At 45.4% G+C, this 22,147-nt stretch overlaps 1 protein-coding gene across 2 annotated transcripts in view; it reads right to left on the reverse strand.

Annotated features, from left to right (window-relative positions):
- Sptlc1 (serine palmitoyltransferase long chain base subunit 1) overlaps positions 1–22,147 on the reverse strand; it is a 44,653-nt gene that overhangs the window by 17,077 nt on the left and 5,429 nt on the right. For both annotated transcript variants that reach the window (XM_021180084.2, XM_029468443.2), the window contains exons 4-8: positions 17,835–17,928; positions 17,281–17,353; positions 8,686–8,818; positions 4,056–4,185; positions 1,655–1,744 (exon numbers count right to left, since the gene is read on the reverse strand). In XM_021180084.2, coding sequence (XP_021035743.1) covers positions 1,655–1,744; positions 4,056–4,185; positions 8,686–8,818; positions 17,281–17,353; positions 17,835–17,928 — 520 coding nt within the window. The remainder of the gene's footprint in view (positions 1–1,654; positions 1,745–4,055; positions 4,186–8,685; positions 8,819–17,280; positions 17,354–17,834; positions 17,929–22,147) is intronic.

Genomic DNA, 22,147 nt, shown 5'->3' on the forward strand with positions numbered 1-22,147 from the left:
ACTTTACTATGCTGTGCTGTGCTGAGCTGTGCAGTTTAGTACAGGAATCTCATTTTGGCTAGGAATTCTACAGTGGCTATGGCTTCTGAAAACAATGTATTGCTTTTACTGTTAAAGGCTGGTTTATAAAATATACATTATTTGTTTTCATTTATACAAAATTTACAAAGATTAAAACTAACTTCTAGGAATAGAAAATATATCAGTGGTTTCCTGGGGTCAAGGATGAGTATAAGGGAACTTCTAGAATAGCACAAGGGTCCTGTATCCTGTGTTGGTGACAGAGCATGTATCCATACATATCTATCAAAACTTATCCAATATTACACTAAAAGTGGGTGCATTTTGCATGTCAATTTTGTCTCAATAAAATTTGTTTTTAGAAATTAAGTATTTGGAGCCTGAACCAGCCATCTCCTGTAACCAGGCAAGACTTCCAATAGAATGATTGGGTCACCAGGTCAGCCTTGTACAAAACCATCACCCTGCACTTTGTCCTGTCTGTAAGATGTGCTGGGGTAAAGCTGGTGCAGAATTGTGGGACTGACCAACCAATGATTGGTTCAACTTAGACCCATGCCATGAAAGGGAGACCACCCTTGACACTACCTGGAGGGCCAGGACTAAAAGGCTGGATTGCCCAGAGACCTACCTAGGATAGAACCAAACACCAATGGAAAAAAAAAGTCAACAAAACAACTCCTAATGATACTGTGCTATGCTCATAGATTGGTGTCTAACCCAGATGTCATGAGAAAGGCTTCATCCATCAACAGATGGAAATAGATGCAGAACCCAGCCAAACATTAGGCAGATCCTGGGGAATCCCACAGAAGAGGGGGAGGAGGGGCTGTAAGAGCCAGAGGGATCAAGGATGCCACAAAAAGCCCCACAGAATCAATTAACCTGGGCTTAGAGAGACTAAACTGCCAACCAGGGAGCCTACATGGGACTGACCTAGGCCTGCTGTACATGTTACAGCTGTGTAGCTTAGTCTTTGTGGGGGACTCCAAACAGAGGGAACAGCAGGAGCTGTCTCTGATCCTGTTGCCTGCCTGCGGGGCCTGTTCCCTTCCTGGGCTGCCTTGTCCAGCATTAATAGGAGATGTGCCTAGTTTTACTGCAACTTGATATCCACAGCTGGTTGAAAGCCATGGGAGTCCTGCCTTCTTCTGAAGAGAAATGGAGGAGTGGATGGGGGGTGGCAGGGAGTGGAGGAAGGTGGGGTAGAGGAAGGGGAGGGGAACTGGGAAGAAGGAGAAAGGGAAACTGCAGATGGGATGTAAAATTAAAAACAACCCCCTGGACATGGGTTCCTCTTTGAAGGCCACAGCCACCAGTAATGTTACTGACTTTCCTAATGTAAGAGTGTATTTATGCCATTTCTCCACATCATGATTTTCTTTATTATCTTTTTAAACATACATTTACTCCTTTCTTTATCTGTGTGTGCATGCCACAGCCCGAGTGTGGAGCTGAAGCCCATCTCTCAGGGTTCCTTCTTCTCGCTCTGCCCAGCGAGTTCTGAGGTCAGGCTTACCACAAGCCCCTTCACCTGCAGCACCAGCCTGTGCCCCGGGCACCATGCTTCACTTGTGGTCCCAAGCGAGAGGCCTAAGTACCAGATCATCAGCACACTACCGCAGGGACTCACCAGTTCTGGAAGAGGACAGATGGTTCCAGTGTTCATGTACAAGCCCTCCACCACGATGAACCGTCGAGTCACACGGGCCTTGCGAGGATTCTACAACAAACCAAACAAACCAGACATCTTCACTGTCGTAACTTCAAGTATAAATTGTTACTCCCAAGAACTTGCACCTCATAAATAATTTATTTAAGAAGGAAAAAAAAAAGGCCATGATGAATTAAAACTCAACTCTTGAGATCCTATTATTTTGACAGAAACACTAGTGAGAAAAAGCAGTTTCTGTTCATTCTTAGGCAGTTTTCAATGACCAACATCAGCCAGGTGACCTCACACACCACTGGAGGCACCCTGACAGTATTAAAACAGTGTCCCAGCCCAGAACAGCTGGGAGAAAGCCCAGGGGATTTAATGATGAAACACAGACTCATGGCTGGATTATAAGGTAAAACCATTCAAGATGACACAGCTAGGAATTACACATTTCAGCCTAGGAGGAAATGTGAAAAATCTACAACGAAGACCATTCTATGTGTGTGTCTATATGTCTCTGTGCATGTGTGTATATTATATTATTATTTTCCTCTGTGTGTTGGCCATCTGTAACCTCCATCACCATTGCTGACCCATCAGTTAGTCAAGTAAAATCCAAACATGACTTGTCTGATCAAATCCAAGGTGGTGGAGGAGAGCGGCCTAACTCAGACACTATCTCCCTATACCTCCAGTCCAACAGGCCACTAAGCTATCACACCTGAGAACCTGCAGGTGTGATGGACTGGAGAACACTAAGACCAGAGAGAACTCATTCCCACTTCCTACTCAGACTCCATACTGTGCTCTAGTCATTACTATAGCAATGCTGTTGAGCATTTCAAGACCCAGCGGGCACTGACTGCACAGAAATACTTCTGCTTTGGAGAGGTATACATCAGAGAGGTTGTCAATCTCCTGAAATTCACAGCTAAATGCTTTCAAGATGACAGTATAGCTGTCAGGGACACGGGGAAACTGGATGCCTGCAATTCTACTCACAGCATCCTGACACCTCCCTTTCCTTAGTTTCTGCAGGGCTTCCTTACACACACTAGACAAGTGTTCTACCACATCCCCATTCACGAATCTGCTTGAGATTTCAAAATAGTCAATCTAAGAGGCTTAGAATGAGTAAAATTGTGTGGAAGGATTCTAAAGACTAGAAAGACTAGGCAGTCATCTTACACACAGGTAACGTTTGTCTTTCTTTTAGGTAACTACCCATGCATCACTTTTTCTAAAACCAGGATTTTACTGCAGTAATTTTAGAATCTGAATTTTAAAGTTGTGGTCATTCCTAAGTTTTACTCAAAACACAATTTTATTTTGTTCTTTTAAAAGATTTATTTTTATGTGTATGAATGCTTTGCCTGTACATATGCAAAAAAATATAAATATATAATAAAAAAAGTGAAATTTAATTTCTAAGATACTTTTTTTAAAAATCCATTAATAAGGTCCATAGATTAGAAACCTTAGTATAAAATCTCCAACATTTAGCCATGAAAAACTCAGGCAGACTTGTTCCTTAGTCATACTTTCCAAAATAGAATTTATTCTGATGGTTGGGATCTAGTACTTAGAATGCAGGCTGTTGTCTCTTTAGCCTATTGAAAGAATTAGTCTGTGGGACAGTCTCAATTTCAGACTTCTTTAGCCCTTTCTTGACTGAGTAAATATGGAACACTGGCTGACAGCACATTGAGCACAAAAACGTTGAGCTTATGCATATTCAATGACTGTGCATATTCATTAAGTGTCTATTGCACAGGATGACTCCTAAACACAGATGACAGAACTCTCCAAGATAGTCACACATCATGGAGTCCTGCTGCAGAGTCACCAACCAGCTTGACTTCCCATCCACACTGCCCAGAAAGGTAAGTCACACTCCTCCCAATGATGCTTTAAACACACTCCAGTGATGCCAGGGAGACATTATCCAATCGCCACCACTAGGGATCCTCAGGGCACCCAGGCATTCCCTCTTCAGGGTGGCTGTCCCCAACAGCAGCTGCCTGCAGTTTCAGGAGGCTAAGGTTTGATGGCATAAATAAGTATATTATGAATTTAATCCATGCACTCCATTACAGTCTTAGTGTGTTCTGCAGCTCATATGTAGAACCCAAAGTTCTGCATCTCCTGAAGGGCAGGCTGCTGCTCTCCTCTCGGCCTCCGTAGAATGCTGCCCCGTCTGCCTAACGTGACAAGGCTCTCCAAGCTGAGATACATTTAATAAGCAGGAACACCCTTACCTAACATCCAAATGCGATCCGCAGGCAAGTTTTCAATGACAAATTATCATTTCATCTATAATTTAGCTGCTTAGGAAGTACAAAGAGCTGCACAGTTTCCTTCAAAAGGATCCTACCTTTTGATCTTCATTCTCTTGTTCTTTTAGCAGTCGCTCCAGGTCAGCCACATCATTATGCTTAAATAACTTAATGTCACTTCTTGATGCCTGTAATCCTTTCTGGATAGCAAAGCAGGCCGCACTGTCCCTGCAAGGAAGAGACACCAAATTGGGGTTAAAGGGCCTTGTCAACATTCTCAGAAGAATGCCTGCTTGTGTAGTGGGCCAGCCTCCAGCTGTTACCTGGAACACAGCAATAGAAAGCGTTTGACCACTGTTTGCTCTACATGCTGCACATCCAGTCCACAGGACTTACTTCACTTAATCTCTTCCAAGAAACATGGCTAGCTGCATCCCGACCACTCTCAACTCAGGACCCATGCTGCGCATGGCATCTGAGCTTACTCATGTGCTCCTCTTGCTAAGAACTTTGGAAAGCAATAGTAATCTCACCCTTAGTGGCAGCTCTGTTTACCTGATGGCACTTCATCGTGCTCTATAAAGAAACACTGGCAGGGACTGGTGAGATGGCTCAGTGGTTAAGAACACTGACTGCTCTTTCAGAGGTCCTGAGTTCAATTCCTAGCACCCACATGGTGGCTCACAACCATCTGTAATGGGATCCGATGCCCTCTTCTGGTGTGCCTGAAGACAACTACAGTGTACCCATGTCCATTAAATAAAAAATAAATATATAAATAAATGTCTTTTTTTTTTTAAGTATTTTAAAAAGAAACATTGGCAGTCCAGCTGCAGGCGGAACTTCCGGGCAACAAGCACTGAGCACAGGCAAGCAGCATAGGGATCGGTGTAACCTAGCTCACAGGGAACCTGGTCTAACCTCACTCGCCCACCCCTGCTGAGGGGAGGGAAGAACTTGGCCTTTGAGGACTATGAGGACGGCAGCCTGCACCTTCCCTGGGAACAAACTTCCACCCCACATGGTAACAACGAGGCAATGGGTGTTGTCAGAGGTAACACCAAGAAAATCAGACCTGTCACCGTCACCCAGTGGCAATGGAGAATCTCTGACCTTGGGTGCCAAGCTGAAGCAGGGACAAGATGGTGGCCCCCTCCCTCCCTCGCTCCCTCCCTTGTCCCCAGTGTCAGTGGAAGCCAACCCAGACAGATGGCACCCCAATACTGTCATCTGCAAAGTTCATGCTCCAGAAACACAACTGAGTTAGGAGGGGAATATCTCAGTGTTGTTCATGGGGCCGCACTTACAGCTTCCTCGGGGTATGTGACCTATGGGCAGCAGTTAGATAGATACCCACATAACACAGAGTGGAGCCACGTAACAGAAAGTGCCTAGGTTCCAACTGAGGATCAGCTCTATCAAGTGTCCCTCATGCCACTAAGCTGCCAGGGCCCAAGATGACCTATGAGTGAACTCAAAGCAGCCAGGATAAAAAATGCTTCAATGAACATGACCAACAAACCTGAAACAAGCCAGTTAAAACAGACAGCCAGAGCAAACAGAAGTTACAGAGGAAATCCTGCAGAGATGGAACTCTGAAAAAGAAATAGCCAAGGAGCAGAGGGAAGGGATCAGTAACCAGGAAGACATAATTGAAACGAGTCACTGCCAGGGAGAAACAGCTGAGGGGAAGAAGAGAAGAGAGCTCCAGGGAGCTATGACAAGGGAACTGGCATCCACGTCAGCAGTCACAGAAGGGACCGCAGAATGACACAAAGAAGCTGGCTATAACCCTAATACAAAAGCAACTTAACCCACAGGTTAAAGATGGCGGGCAAACCCCAAACAGGTGAGCTCAAAAGAACCACAGGGCTACAGTGCATCCTCTGCAGGCATACGAAGCTTCAAATGCATGCACAGTTCAACTTGTTTTCAGTCATTTAGCACCTGTCTAGGTGGCCAAGGGATCGCCTTCATCCATTACTGTGGTCCAAGACTCCATTCAGGGAGGTACAATAAGAAAAGCAGAGACCTGACTTCAGAGTGTAACACTGAGAAGGCACATATTCCACTGACTCTCTGCCTCAGGTCTGAGGATAACACCCTGGTAACAGAGGATGCCTTGGTGTAAGAAACTTCCGTAAGAGACAGGATCACCCATGCCAGTTGCACTGGTCATGGGTCACAAGTCCATTTCTGCCTTAGTCAGTCCAGACTACTCTGGTAGGTGTGCTCTGGCGTGTCACCAGTGATGTGTGGGTTTAGGGCCTGTGGCATTACATAGTTTGGCAGTGTTGCCAGTATAAGTATGGCCCAGGAAGCAGAGTAAATCTATGCACAATGATTATGCCATGTTGAACAGAATTCTGTAGTGCCTGTCTGTATGCCGGTGACACCCAGAACAAGCTTCCTGGGCCTATGGCTGGGGCTTGTGAAAACTTACCAACCTTTCTAGGTACTTCAGATTCATCCCTACACAGGCACCATCTATGAATTTGACAGGAACTTGGGCTTGGATTGCCCTCTAGTGTTCAAAGAGCGGCAATACAACAGATCACTTCTAGTAAACCTCATCTTGGGCATGCTAATTAAACCAGCGTGAAAGACAAGTCACAATTCTTGATTGCCCAGAAGTTTCACACCATCACGAGCTTTCAATCACTAAGACCTTGGGGTGGGAAAGCTGGCTCAGCTGTGACAAGCACTGCTGCTCTGCAGAGGACCTGGGTTCAATTCTCAACAGCACACGATGCCTAGGGGACCATACTTAGTTCCAGCTCTAGGAGATCTGACATCCTCTCCTGACCTTTGTGGACACTACACTCGCATGGTAGGCACTGAACACACATGGTGTGAACATATATACATGCAGACAACACGCCCACACGTTAAATAGAAATCTTAAAAAGTAAATCCTCACTATGCCAAAATAAGGTAGCAGAAGCTGACTACACAGTAATCAGTGACGGAGAGCACTCACGGAACTCACAACAGCGTTCTCAGAAAACCCAAGGAGCTCAGAGGAAGCACGGATAAACTTCTCAGTGTTCTAACAGGAACTGACAGGAAGAAACACGGACTGTGAAGAGCTAAAAGAGCACACTGAGCAGGAAAAGAAAGTGTGGCGAGAGGTGTCAGCACCACAGAGGTCAGACACGGGAGAGTCCCTGAGCTCAGGACAGGCCATTCGCAAATGGTGAAGATGGCTCACAGGAGCTTTGGGGCAGCATTAAAAATCAAGTATCTAGGCCAATGGGGGTAGAAAAGGATACGAGAATGCCAACAGGGTAGAAAACTTCCCGAAAGGACGGCTGCACACACAAAGGGACAGGAAGATTGAAGGCCGTCATCAGTCAGATTTAACAAAGGTGAAGGTGAGGAGAGGTATTTCCAGCAAACCAATGGCAGGAAGAGTCTATCTCCACCCAGAACACTTGAAAGAGTTCTCAAGGAAATAGTTCTGCATATGCACAGAGAGGCCAATACTGTAAACAATGAGTATAAACCAAAAAATGGGAACAACCCCCCTGAAACGATAATATTTTAGTAGGTTAAGATAGTCAGCAAGGAAAGATATAAACTGTATCCCCAGAAGTGTACTTAAGGATCGGAGATGGCGCAGCAGCTAGAGTGCTTGCTTACAAGTGTGAGGACCGGAGCCTGGCTTCTCAGAACCTGGGTAAATGCCCCCTGTGAGGAGAAGAGCGCCCTGAGCAAATGAGCTAACCAGACTAGCCTTCAGGGAGCTCAGGTTGCCCTGAGTGAGGGAGAACACTGCTGGCTGAGTCCAAACACCAACCCTGGGCTTCCACATACACATGCACACATGGAAATGGGAGGGGGGTGCGAGAGAGCATCTCCTTACTAGCTTATCTTCATTTCCTTCCTGTCCTTATGTTTATGATGTGTAAGTTGCAGTCATTGAAAACAGCTTTCTATAGTGAAAGACAGTTTTGTAAACCTCAATGACAGATGCTAGCAACCGTTGATGCCAGCTGCAAGGCCAGCAGCTTTCCCCTTGCAGTAAACAGCACCCCATGCACTCAGGAGACATGCCCGAGTCTGCAGACTTGCCGTAGCAGTCAGGGGTATCCCTACCTGGTGGCCCTGATATTCCTTTAAAAAATATTTATTTTTATTTTATCTGTATGAGTGACTGTCTGATCATACGTACGTACATGACATGTGCCTATATCCAAGGAACCAGGAGAGGGTATCAGAGATCCTGGAATTGGAGTTGCAGACAGATGTCTGGTGAATATGGATGCCGAGAACCATGCTAGGTCCTCTGCAACAGCAGCCAGCGCTTAAGCACGGAGCCCCTGCCCCGCCTCAGCTCCTATCCTTAATGAGCACTGAGGCAAGCTCAACAGAGACCTGGAGACCAGGAAGGATGGGTGATGAGGAGCATGTGACCTTTCCAGGCACAGTAAGCAATGTGAGGCTGTGACCATGACTCAGCGCATGGCAGGGCCACAGAGCTGACGGGACGGAGACGGCATGCCTCATTTGGACATCAGCAAAAGCAATCACAGTGCCAGGAGCGTGAGCCCTGCACTGTCCAGCATCTCATGGGGGAGGGTCTTGACCGGGAAAACAAGCAAAACAAAACCAAGAACCCGAGAAGATTCCTTCTTCCTTTCAGCTTGTAAGACCTGCTGACCCTGGCTGCCAGCGCTGTGCAGTTTCTGACGGAATGTGGTCAGGAGTGCGGGTGAGAGCGCTTACACAAAGATGATGTCCCCTCTCTTAGAGTACGCAGGAATGGCACTGGCTATGGTAGAGAAGCCGTACGAGTAAATGATGGCTTCTTCGGTCTTCATAAACTTTGCCAGGCGCTCTTCTAAATCCAGGTGGACATCTATTTTAAGACAAAAGTGAAAACAGTTAAACTGTCTTGTAATTCTTTTTCATTTACTAACAAATGATAAAAAGTACATAGTCATTTAATTACTGCCCCTTTCACCTTACAAACAAAATGGAATTTTAAAAATACATATTTACTTGCACACGTGCGCGTGTGTGTCATAGTCCATGTGTGGTGGCCAGAGGACAACTTGTGAGAATTCACCGTCTCCATCTAGTATTTTAGCTCTGGGGAATCAAACACTTGTTTGGCAGCAAGTAAGCTTACCTACAGAGCCCAAAATGGAATAAAAAACCAAAAACAACCTCCCCCCGCCATCTTAGAAGATTAAGATAGCTTTGGTCTCAAAGTTCTTGTGAGACCGTGAACTGAAAGCAGCTCCCTACCTCCCTAAGCCAGGTATTACCAACTGCCCCCACTGGGAACGGAGCAGTGGCAGACCATGGAGCAGGACAGCTTTACCTCCTCAGCTCTGCCTCCAGGATCCCACACACATATCGGCCTTACTTACCTAACCCACTTCATCTCCCCTTGACCTACTCTGCACAGAGACATGCTAGAACTCTTCTCCAACAGCTCAGGTTAGCACTCAGGTGCAGCAAGTGTACACTGGGGAAAGTCAAATTCACAGCACCAACAGAAACCAGGTCCTCGTGTACACACAGCTTAAGAATGCTGGTGTAAGTCCACAGAACCACAGAGGGTAGGTATAAAGTAAGGGACTAAGGGGCATAGGAAAGGGAAATAGAATAGAATAGATAGAATAGATAGTTATGGATGGATGGGAACAGGAGGAGCAAGTAAGAGCGTGAGGGAGGGAACACAGGGACAAATAGCTAAATAAGGGCCATTTGAGGGGTAGTATGACAACTGTATGCAGTAGAAGCTTTCTAAGATGTATACGTATATGAAGGCAATCCAAATGAAATCTCTAAACAATGTGGGGAGGAACAGAGCTCCAGCTGGCCATCTCTTGTTACCAAATGAAGCTGCCAGTACCAGGACTGGGTTACATTTAATGGAGTTGTTGGCCAAAAGGATCCCATGGGAATCCCAAACAACCCAGGCTGTTGCTAAGACTATAGGCTATTCTCCACAAACTGATGTAAGGCTCCATGACTGATGCTAACACACAACTCACTGAACATGAAGAAGTCTAGCTGGTGTCGACATAGAGCCTTCATTCCTATATTCTAGCATCTTTGGCACACACAGGAACAAATGTACTCTTGCATGGTACCAAAAGAAAATGTAACCACCATGCCAGTCACGACCCTCTAATCTGCAATGCTGTCCTGCATGTAAGATGGTAGCACAAAGTTGGTGGGAACAACCAGCCAATACTTGATTTGACTTAAGGCTCCTTCCATACACAACACTGCTTGAAGGACCAAGCACCATACTTATTGATCAATATCTTACTCAGCTATCATCAAAGAAGCTTCCTCCTATAGCAGATGGGAACAAATAGAGACCCATGTGTTAGCTGTTCTTGCTGTCAACTTGACTACATCTGGAATGAACTGGAATCCAAAAATGGAGTGCACATCTGTGAGAGATTATTTTAGCTTGGTTTGAGGTGGGAGACTTCTAGTCTGGATCTCTGAGGCAGGAAGAAGATGCACCTTGAACCTGGGCCACACCTACTAGAAGCCTATAGAAGTCCATGGAAGAAGGAAGGTGCTGTTCATGATCTGCTTGCCCCAGTCTTGCTAGCACATATATTTCATTCCTTCACTGGCATTGGAAACTATTTCTTTGGGATTCCAGCAGATACTGAAATGAAGACTAGCCAAGAAATCCAGCCTTATGGATTGAGAAATTACTGGATTTTGGATTTTCATCTCACAGCCAGCCATTCTTGGATTAGCTTGTAAGTCATCCCAATAAATCTTCACAATCCGTGTGCTTTCTCCCCTGCCCCACTCTATAAGATCTGTTACTCTAGAGAACCCTCATTAATACAACCCACAAGCAGACATCACAGAGAGGTAGAGTCTCTGATTCTTGTGCCGTCTCTTGGGCACTTTTCCTACTGTTTGTCTTGCCCAACTCCAATGTGTTAGTTTTTTTTGTTGGTTTTTTTTTTTTTTTTTTTAGGATTTATTTATTATTTATTCTATGTAAGTACACTGTAGCTGTCTTCAGACACTCCAGAAGAGGGAGTCAGATCTCATTATTGATGGTTGTGAGCTACCATGTGGTTGCTGGGATTTGAACTTCGGACCTTCCCTGCAGAAGAGCAGTCGGGTGCTCTTACCCACGGAGCCATCTCACCAGCCCCAATGTGTTAGTTTTTGTTTCATCTTATTTTATTAGTATCCCTCAGAAACCTGTTTGTTATCTAATGACAGACAGACAGAAAGGAAGTTGATCTGGATGGGAGTGGAAACCATAATCAGGATATATTATATGAGAAAAAAAATATATTTTCAATAAAAGTGGGAAAAAGGGGTGCTGGTATATCAGATAAATTTTAATCGTGAGCTGACATATTTAGTCACCCTAAAATCATGGTTCCTTGTAGTCTTTCAATGCAGTCTGAGCTGTTAATTCACGTCCAGGAGGAAGGGTATCAGTCTCTGAGACAGCTCACCACCAACTGGCTCAGTCTTAGAGCATCAAAGCCCCTTAAAAATGAGGCATTCTGAGGGAGCTCTGACTCATAAACACTCCTTTACCCAGTGCATGCTTGTGCCTCAAGGAGCAGAGAGCTTCACCACCCGCTCTGTGCAGGGAGGACTTCCAGCTTAGGGCGGGGTACCGGATCTGATCCTCACCACTAAGAAGGCAGGAGGAGGCAGGGGAGTAGAGGCAGATTCCAAAGCAGGGGAGGAAGGAGTCAGGGTGTGTCAACCGAGGAGACTCTAAGTAATGGCAAGGGCAAGGCTTCTTCAAGGGATTGTAGGGAGTGGCAATGGCAGATCCCAGATCAGCTAGATTCTCTAAAAGGTCCTAGAGTTTTGAAAACACAGCAGATCTCATTTCAAGCAAGCAAGCAGTGGCACAGCAGCCTCGTCCACACTCACTGGCCACACTGTCTTTGGGCTACCTCACTGTAAGGAACAGCATGCCCTTACTGGAAGGAATACACTGCCAATGGCCACCGTCAAATCACAGATAAACCTTCCTCAACATTACGTAAATGTGGCTTCCATACGACTAAGTTCTTCAGCAAGTCCTAGATCTATGACATTAACACAGACAGAGCCTAAGGCATGTGGCTACCCAGAGAAATGTCACCAGGAAAAGGCTTCAGGTAAAATGGCCAGAAAGAAGAAAGCAACAAGAACTTTATAGCCGCTTCCTCCCCAAGTTGCTATGCACAGATCAGTCTGGGCACACCTTTTTTCCATTCTCTGCTCGGGTCTGGAGCATCATAGCCTGTGCTGCTGAGGTCCAGACAAAAGACCCCCTTCAACTACAACCCTGCCTCTGCCTGGGAGTCTACCATAACCTTCAGCATTCGGCTGGAGGGGTTAGTCCAGGCTACCGGGCCATGGGGAACTGTTCCTGTTTGAGAACTCCATTTCAGATGCTATGCAGTCTGTCACTTCAGAAGCAGATACAACACTGTTACTAACACTGAAAGGGCCCCTCAGGTCTCCAGACTCCTGTCACTGGTGAGAGATGGGGCCGAGAAGCTGTACATACCAGGGCTTGTCCCAGGGCCTTAGAGGAAGGCCCCCAGTGATAGAAACTGTGTCAGACCATGCTCATCACTGTGTGCTACAAAACCCACATACATTCAGACGAATGAGAGCATGTTCACCACTGGCTCACTGATGGCCACACACATACAGCTAGCTGCAGCATGCTGGGCTGGAGAATCAGAGAGAGAAATCGACAACTTGTCTAATCCTCAAAGTTTCAGAAGCTGTGGCCTTTCCTTCTATCTAACAACATAGGTTTTGGATGGCGTCAGTCTTGCAGAGCAGGTTCTGTGATGGGTCAACATGGGCAAGTGCAGAACTCGTTCCTCTTGGTGTTGGCTTGTGAGTGAACACACTCCCATCCAAGGGAGGGGGCAGCAGGAAAACTACCAGGTGCTGTTCGCTGACTGCTGACAGCCCTGTCTTCTGTGTACATCCACCCAGGCCAGTGAGGCTCCAACTACACATGGAGTACAACTCAAAAGCTACATTTTATAACTTCAATCAGCAGAGATGAGGCCAGTACTAGGAGGTCTGTGCTCCACACTCCCTAAAGCCACCGATGCTTTGAGATCCTCCAGTCCTTTGTCAAACCTCACCGGAGCCTGAGACAGGAGGCCTGACCACTGAGATATTCCAGAGTTCAGGCTGCAGCCAGGCTTCTAGGTTCAGACTGGGCACCCATCATTGGGTGTACAGCCACACAAGTCCGAATCTTTTCCATGCCTCACAATATCTCCTCTGACAAGCATGTAACAGTCACATCTTCCTCAAAGGGCCACTGGGAGGACACACAAGTTAACGTCAATAAACACTCAGAACAGTACCCAGCCCTGAAAGACTGTTCAACTAAACTAATATCTAAGAGAAAAGGTTTTACCTCAAAAAAAGAAAAGTCCGGTTATCCCTTATCTTTTAATGAAGTTATGTGACTTCACAGTAGTTAACATTTATTTGCTGTAGGCCACTTGTCTGGCTTCATTTACAATGAAGAAACAGCATACCCTGTTGGTTGGTTTCCAAAGGAAAGCCTAGGAAACAACTAACTTCACAATAGTTCAAATTCAATTTATGACATTTTCTATTGAGAACTTTCTATGTTTATATAAATACTATTCTTTTTTTGTGTGTGGTTGGTAGTGGTGGTTTGAGACAGGGTTTTTCTGTGTAGCCTGGCTATCCTGTAAACCAGGTTAGCCCAGAACTCAGAGATCCTCCTGCCCCTGCCTCTGTACCACTGGGATTAAAGACATGTGCCACCATGACCCAGTTAATAAATTCTATTCTAAAAAAAACCAAAAAAACAAAAAAATTCCCTGGCCACTGAAATGGCTTAGCAGGTAAAGACACTTACTACCAGGCTTGATGATCTGAATTTGGTTCCCAGAGCCTACCTGCATGGTGGAGGGGCAGAACTAAGTCTGGCAAACTGGCTTCTACCACCACAGGAGCTGTGGCACACGCCCTTCCCACACATAAGCAAATAAGTGGAATTTGGAACTCCTGAGATATAGGAGATGTTAGCTTGGCTACCTGGGAGGCTGAGGTAAGGGAGATCCCAAGTCAAGGCCATCCCGGAAGCTTAGTAAGAACCTGACTCAAGATAAACAGACACGTGCACACACCAACAGTACTTATGCAAAATCAACAGACACGTGCACACACTTCCTAACAGTACTTATGCATGTCACGATGAATGTCTGGATCCTGCGACTCTTACTGACATGCTCTGAGCAGCAGCTATGTGCCAGAGGTGCTCCCCACACCTAAAAACCATGACCTTAAGACCAGAAAAAAAGCAGCGGTTGATCTAGGAGTCTGAAGAACACGAGTTCTTGGCCCTCAGCGGCAGCCCAGATGACTACTCTCACAATGAGCAGGCATTTTGAAGACCACCACAGGAGGTTCACTGCTATACAGTGATGTCTTTCGACTCAGAGTAAGATCCACAAGCCAGGGAGGATCACCTGCACTAGACCACTCCCAAGGCAGCAGAGGGCGGCACAGGAGGCAAACAGAGAAATGCTGGAACCAACAGGCACTATCACACCCTCCTGAACACACAGGTCTAAGCACCGTGGGGGGGAGAAGGCTCTCAGTGCAAACCATACAGAAGTGTGTGGGAGGCATTCCAATCATGACTCTATAGCTACGTTTAAACCACTGTTAACAACACGTATCAGCAGTACAAATGAGTAGATTTGCTGTGTGGCATCGACACATGACATGCATGTTGTGTGCTGACCATTGTAAGAACTCAATGTTCAGTTCTCTCAGCCAGGCTTCTGGGAGAAGGGCCACATTACCCACATTTTACATAAACTTTTCCTCGGTCATTGCTCTACAGCCTTTCTGTTGCAGAAAATGGGCAAAAAGAATTAAAAACAAAACAAAACACTTATTTTGCATGCATGCACGTGTACAAGTGTGCATGTGTCAGGATCAGAGGATGACGTAAGAGAGTGAGTTCTCTCTTCCCTTTCCTGCTGAGCCATCATCTCACAGGCCTGCGAGGATGCTTTAACAAGGACAGTTACTTCCCTATAAGGAGTTTATGTTCATTGTCTACAAGGTAAGAGAAGACCTAAAAGAGGGAGTGAACTATGAAAACAGATGTCCAAATGTACACAAAGGAGGGAAGAAGGTCAAATTAAAGGCAACCTTTGTGGTTAGGGAAAGAAATGCTAAGTCCTGAGCTACAGAGTTCAAGCAAACCTAACAAGTATAAAGAAGAGGGTCCTTACATGAGCCTGTAGCCCTGCTCAAATGAGCCTTCAGGCAAAGACAGGGGGAGTGACTGATCTATAAAAAGTCCTCTCCAAGTATCTCTAAACCTGTATATTCACTATATGCCTCTGGTGGCCGTTTAAACTTACAATATACTCATTTGTGGAGCTGGGGTACAGCTCAGAGGACAAGCATATACCCAGAACACACAGGCTGTGTGTGGCTTTACCCTAGAGTCACAAAAACCCAAACACATCCATACCAACAAAAATTACAGCCCACCCCATTTATGGAAGCTATTTGTAATTGACACCTGTTTGGCAAAAAATAAAAATAAAATAAATAAAAAATAAAAAAGCCACTGTCCCCAGTGGCATGTCACTTGTATAGCACCTACACTCCAGCGTGGGGTTTTATGCCCAGGTGTAGTTGGGAAACACAAATCAGACTGTTTTGGGGGAATGGGGTGGGCTTTATTTGCTTTGCTTTGTTTACGCATTTTTCTTTTTTTTTTTTTTGTCTTCCTTTTCATCTTTTTTGAGAGAAAATGAACTGAAGTTGGGTGGGATCTAGGAGGAGTTGGGGGAGGGAACATAATCAAAATATACTATACAAAACTGTTTAAATTAAAAAAAAATTGAAAAAGCAAAGAAAAATTAGGACTCAGAACATGCAAAACAGTTTTATTTTTGCAAAAATGGGAAAAATGCACACATATGGACATCAACTGTGTGTGCCTAAGAGAAGCCCACAGCAGAGCTAACAAGAAATGGCTGTTTTAAGGGTGTGGTGAAGGCTTCCGTAAGAGGGTCAGGTAGGTTAAGGCCTAAAGTCTGAAGCTCCTACTGGGTTCTCAGTGAGGAGCACTAAGTGAGCACATCTAGTGTGTGAGTGTCACCAGGGAGAACAGGGTGCTCTAACCACACTTTCACAGCTCTGGGAAATCCTTCTTCTGATATAGCAATGTACCTTATCTGTCTTCCCAGATTAACTCCTAAGCAGCAATCAAGGCCACATGACAAAAGAGACTTGGAAGAAAGCAGTTTCTGGGCTAGGGTGGTGGCGGTGGACTAAAGGTGCAAGCACACCTTTAATCCAAACAGGCAAAGAAGAAGAAAGGAAGAGGGAGGGAGAAAGAAAGGAAGGAAGGAAGGAAGGAAGGAAGGAAGGAAGGAAGGAAGGAAGGAAGGGAGAGAGGGAGGGAGGGAAGGAGGGAGGAAGGGAAGGAGAAGAGGAGAAGGATGAGGAGGAAGGGGAGGAAGAGGAGGAGGGAGGAGGAAGAGGAGGAGGAAGGAGGAAGAGGGAAGAGAAGGAAGAAGAGGAAGGGGAAGAGGGGGGAGGAGGAGAAGAGGAGAAAGCAGTGTCTTTATGCTGGCAAACTCACAGAGAGTGAGCCTTGTAAACCAGGTGACAGCCTACCACCCCGGTAAAAAGGAGCCTTCCTGTTTTCTAGTCCTACACCAAAGAAACAATTCCCTGCCAGTGAGAACCAAGCGAGCCCTCTGCCAGCCTTAGACTCGTCTCCCATACTGCCCGGCAGTGGGACTGGCCTGAGCTCAGGCCTCTGACCCTGCCATGTGAGCAGGAGCTCACACACAGACACTGGTGACCTCCACCCTCATCATACAAAGAGAAGAGCTACAGCCACAACCTAGCCAATGTGTTCCCACTTTCTCCATGGTACTTGCTGCCCAGGGCTCTCTGCCAGCCCTGCCTCTGGATCAGATGTGGCCTGCTGTTACTTCTTGACAGTGGGTGGTGGGAAAGGGAGGTGCAATGCTGCCTGTCCTGCGGGAACGCACAACAGTGCCTGCCCTTTTGCAGCACCATGGCACATGGGACATGGAGCCCCAGAAATTGGCCCTTTCATCCAATAGCCATACACAACTGAAAGCCTGTTCCTAGCACCATGCGCTGGGGAAGTAGAGCCTACTGCACATCCTCTGGCTCTTACGGCTCTGCTGCTATGTCCCACCCGGGCTCCCAAACACAACTAAATGAAAAGTGCACATAGGCAATTTGACACTTAAGACTACTTCTAAGACTCCTCGACGGAGTCTGACAAAATGCACTTACCAAATGTGCCATAGAACCCTCGAGGACCACAGGTACCCACTCCGTACTTCTTTAAAGATGAAAAAGCTGCGGCCTGTATGGAAGCAAATATTCAATGACTTCCTGTACACAGTGCAGACCACCCTCCCTATTCTTGGCCCGACATGGCTCCTCCTCCCTGCTCTCACTTTCCCTTCCTTCTTGTAACTACAGCAACGCTACCAGGGTTTAATAACAGACCAAGACTGAAGGAAGGGTGAGGTGCCATTTGCCTACTTCTGAAAGCCCACTGGCCGCCAGGCTTTCCTGGAGGATGACTGCTAGTCCTGATCCTAACAGGAGCTGGGGCAACTTCTAGGATGTTCTCAGACTTCTACCCAGCTCTGGTGTCCTAGGTTCTCTGACTGTCACCCACACCAAGCCCACCAGAGCCTTCTGCATGGTCCAAGTCCAGATTTGATTCTGTCAGACACAGTACTGTGAAACGCTGTCCCCCTCTGACAACCCCCGGGTCTTTCATGTCATTTCTCTGGCTAGCAGTGTGTTCAGTCACTTCGGCATTCCATGTTACTCACCTTAACTCGAGGGTTGGCCAGCAGCCCAAGGAAGTTAAAGGAGGCAAAGTTGACACACTCTTTTCCATTCACCACGATGTTGTGGGTTGGAGGGCTGGGGAAAAGATGGGGAGAGGTTTACTTCAGCACCCACCTGGGCATGGGACAGCACGGCTGTGGTGCCAGCCTTCCCTATTTGCTTTCCACCCCTTTCCTTTGTGCCTTCTGGTAAGTCAGAGAATGGTAAGTTAAAATTCAGACACCTTTCCATTAGCTCTGTTCTTTAATATGCTCCCTTACAACTTAACACAGAAAAAGTGGGGGATTGTGGGAAAGACAAGTGGATGACTAGGGCTTGGTTCTCAGCAAAGATGGGTTGTTCCCACTGCTTCTATTCTAGTCCCCGTCTTCCAGCCCTTATGGGCACTGTGTACATGTGGTGCATATACACACCAAACACATACATACACTCAGGCAAATATTCACAAGAGTAAATTAAGAATAAATGTAAAATCTGTTTTTAAAAAAGGAGATAGATGAATGATAAATCTTTGAATTCTAAAACTTAAAAGGAGGAAGTAGTTAAATAAAATGTCTAAAACTATTAATAAAACAATGATGGAAGAAATATAAAATGATCAAGATCAAAGGCAAGAATAGGCAAAATGAGTTATGATCTTAAAAGTGTTTTACAATGTTATCTTTAGCAGCCCACTGAAGAATACCTCACTCTGAGTTAATGATCCTTGAAAGGTCCCCTCATCCCTTCTCACAGTAGCAGGCTATCTGAGAGCCAGATGGGGGCACAGCTGAGGTGGGAGGCAGGCTCTCGGGAAGACAAACACCAAACCCTTAGCTGACGTAAAGGACACAACGCAATGCAACACCAACGAACACAACGCAACGATGCTATCCAGCTCCTGTCCGAGTGAGGCAAAGGACTGTGCCCAGAGCTGTGGCTTCTGCTGCACTGCTGCTTGGCTGTGTTTATGGCGAGCCAGAGAGAACTGGCACACTGCACTCAGGGACAATATTTATTTATGTTTAAGCAGATCTGGCAACTCAGAAGGAAAGAGGTACACAATTCTGAAAAGCTAGAAAAGAGACAATCTGAAACCAATTCACAGACATGTATCAGATCATATAAAATGGACAAAGACTCAGCATTGGGAGGAAGTGGCAGGAATTCTGTGAACTGGAGGTTAGCCTGGTCTACATAGTGATTTCTAGGCTAGCCAGGGCTACATAGAGAGACCCTGTATTAAGAAAACAAAACAAAAGAAAAAAAACTCACAAAAATATAAAAAAGCACAAAGGGACACAGAGTAGGAAAAAAGTCAAAAGGGCAATGACCAGAAAGCAGAGAGTGGGGGAGAAAACAAAACAGAGACATGTGGCAGTGGACGGAAGGAGGGAGAGAGGGAGGGAGGGAGTCCTGTCTACTCTCTTCCACTTGTCAGTTGAGCAGACACAAAGTATCTGAGATGAAATAATTGAGCACCAATGAATGCAATGGATATAAGACACCTGAAATAAAGCAAATGTTTACTTTATTATAAAATTTCTAAAAGACACATGTCATAATACCTAGTACTATGAAACATGGCATTTTCTTTTTTATTTGGAGTAGGGCCTGACTTTGTAGTCAAGATGGTCTCAAACTTATTATATAGCCCAGACCACCCTTGAGCTCCTGACCCTCCTGCTCCAGCCTTCCAAGTGTTATGAGTGACTACAGCTGTGTGCCACCACGCCCAGCAACACTGTGTATCATGATAGTCAATGAGTAAAAGACACAAAGCCAAACTCAGCAAGGACACAAGAATCTTTCACAAAGGAACATACTTCCCCAATCAAGGCAATGAGTCAGAAACCACTAAAAAGATAGTTCAAGGAAAGCAGTGTTAAAAAAAAAAAACCTTAAAGAAAATCCAAGTAAAAAGTTGAGAATGCTCAGGTATCAAGGTATCAACAGCAAGTATTACGGCTGGTGAGATAGCTCAGTGTTCAAGGTGCTTACACAAAGCCTGATGACCTGAGTTCAATCTCTCAAACTCACTCCTCAAAGTTGTCCTCTGACCTCCACAGGCATACGAGCAGTCACACATGCACTCTCACACACTCTTGAACACACACGAGTCTTTGTATACACACATATTTAAAACAATAAAAATTCTGCTTAAAACTGTCCAACTCTTTTTCCAGCACACATTAAAAGCACAGGCTACAGCTAGACAGAACTTACAAAGGATGGGTCCCTCATCTCCAACCTCTAAAGCTCCAGAGCAACGAGTCTCACGGGGCAGGGCCATCCTGAGCAGAGAGGAGGCCATAGAGCTGCGCCTTTCCCAGTGAGTAGTGCAAGCAGAGACTGTCCCAGGCCACGCACAGTGCTCTCTCTCTTAAGGAAGAAGCAAGTACTGTGTATTTCAAGATCTACACAATTCTGAATGCTTGCTTCTAAGGTATCAGAAAAAAGGGCAGGATTGTTACTAAAGAAAAGTAAACATTAGATTAGTGCATCTTAAAAATGCAAAAAGGCAAATCCCAAGTGTGACTACTCAATTTTAAAAACACAGAAATGGAAATACACTGGACAAAGTTCAGCATCGATATCTAAACTCTTAAACCAAGATCAGGAGATATTCACACAGATAAGACACTATATATGGAAAATACGTAGGCAACAAGGAAGACAATGAAGGCATTCTCTAAGAACAGAAACCAAAGCTGTTTATTTTCTTACTGCTCAGCTTATCACAAAATGTTACCATGTGTATAGTGGGACTGTGTGCAGAAGTCAGCTACAAGAGCAAGAGCAGTCACACTATCACCTGCAAGGCTTGGGTCACATCACACACGGACTCCAGACTGGAGTAAAACTACTGGAACCAATGTGGAAAGCATATGCAATGTGTAATAAAATGTGCAATACTAAGAAAAATATTAAGGAAGGTATGACATTCATCTGAAAGTATTGCTTAAATGAAAATTCTATTACAGTTTCCAAGGAAATCTCACAAACTTCAGTAATGACATTGAAGTGGGAAGTCCACGCAGGGTTCAATGCGTTTAGAAAGAGGTGGGAAGTTCTTTCCCTCATAGGAAGGTTAACACTGGGCTCAGCACTGGGGCAGAAAGGCAGAGACCACTGGTGAGCTGGCATGCTGACAACTGTGCATCTGCTCAGACTTGGTAAAGCATGTGACCCACAAGCTATCAGGTCATAGATCAGTTTTTCTATTGTCTAAGTTGAGAAACCATATACAAAGGTGACTTCCAGACTTTATGAAACGTAAAAGACACTTTAAAAATGACAGAAGACACAGAAAAGAGGGGTGGACACACTGATAGCTGCTATAGCAAAGATGGCCCCAAAGGCACTAAGCCTAATGTCACACTTTGCATGACTTCTTCCATACAAAAAACCCAGAATACCTTTCATACCAAATGCTTAGTCAGTAGAGAGGGTAGATAAACATTGTCAGGGCCTGGGAGCAGGGAGGGAGGTGGAGAGAGATGAAATGCTCCAGAATTCAGATACTGGTGATAGTGGCATACCTGCATTAACACAATGAAAACTGCCTATTCATCTTTAACTGAGATTTTAAAAGAATCAATTCTGTGCTCTGTAGATAGCTCAGTAAGGCAGGTTTTTTAAAAAAGAGAAATCTAAAGTGGCACTTTCATGTCATCTCAGAACTAAAGCAAACAGGAGTCCCATCAACTGCAGTAAGACTCAGTGCATCAGTGAGAACATCAATTCAGACAGGGTCTTAGTTCAACTGGCACACACAAGGCCTGGGTTCCAAATTAGTACCACAAAAACAAGTCAACCTCCATGGGTTAGGCTGGAGAGACGGCTTAGCAGTGATGGACTTGTGGCTCTATGGTGAAGACCAGAGCTTGGATCCTAGTGTCCATACTGAGCAGCTCCAAACAATCTCTTATGGCCGCCACAGGCACCCACACATACACACACGTTTGCATATTCTCTGTCTCTCTCTTTCACACATACACGCGTGCATGCGCCCGCGTGTGCACACACACACTAAAACTAAAACATTTAAAACTACCTAATGTGTTGTCTCCTCTAATTCCCTACCACTGAGCTACAACCCCAGCCCATTTATCATCATTTAAATTTTTTGTTTTGGAGACGGGCTGTTTTAAATTCACTCTATAGCTCAGGTAGGGCTTGAACTTGAGATCCATCTGATTCAGCCTGAATAGCTGGAACTCCTATGTCCCCAGGCCTTGCTTTTGTAAACAATGCAAGTAATGCTCTTGACTTTAATAAAAATTGTGGAAAAATTTACAGGCAGTGAAGGTCA

Source organism: Mus caroli, unplaced genomic scaffold (assembly GCF_978045245.1).
Source record: "Mus caroli unplaced genomic scaffold, Mus_caroli_1 scaffold_15, whole genome shotgun sequence".
NCBI classification, from domain to species: domain Eukaryota; kingdom Metazoa; phylum Chordata; class Mammalia; order Rodentia; family Muridae; genus Mus; species Mus caroli.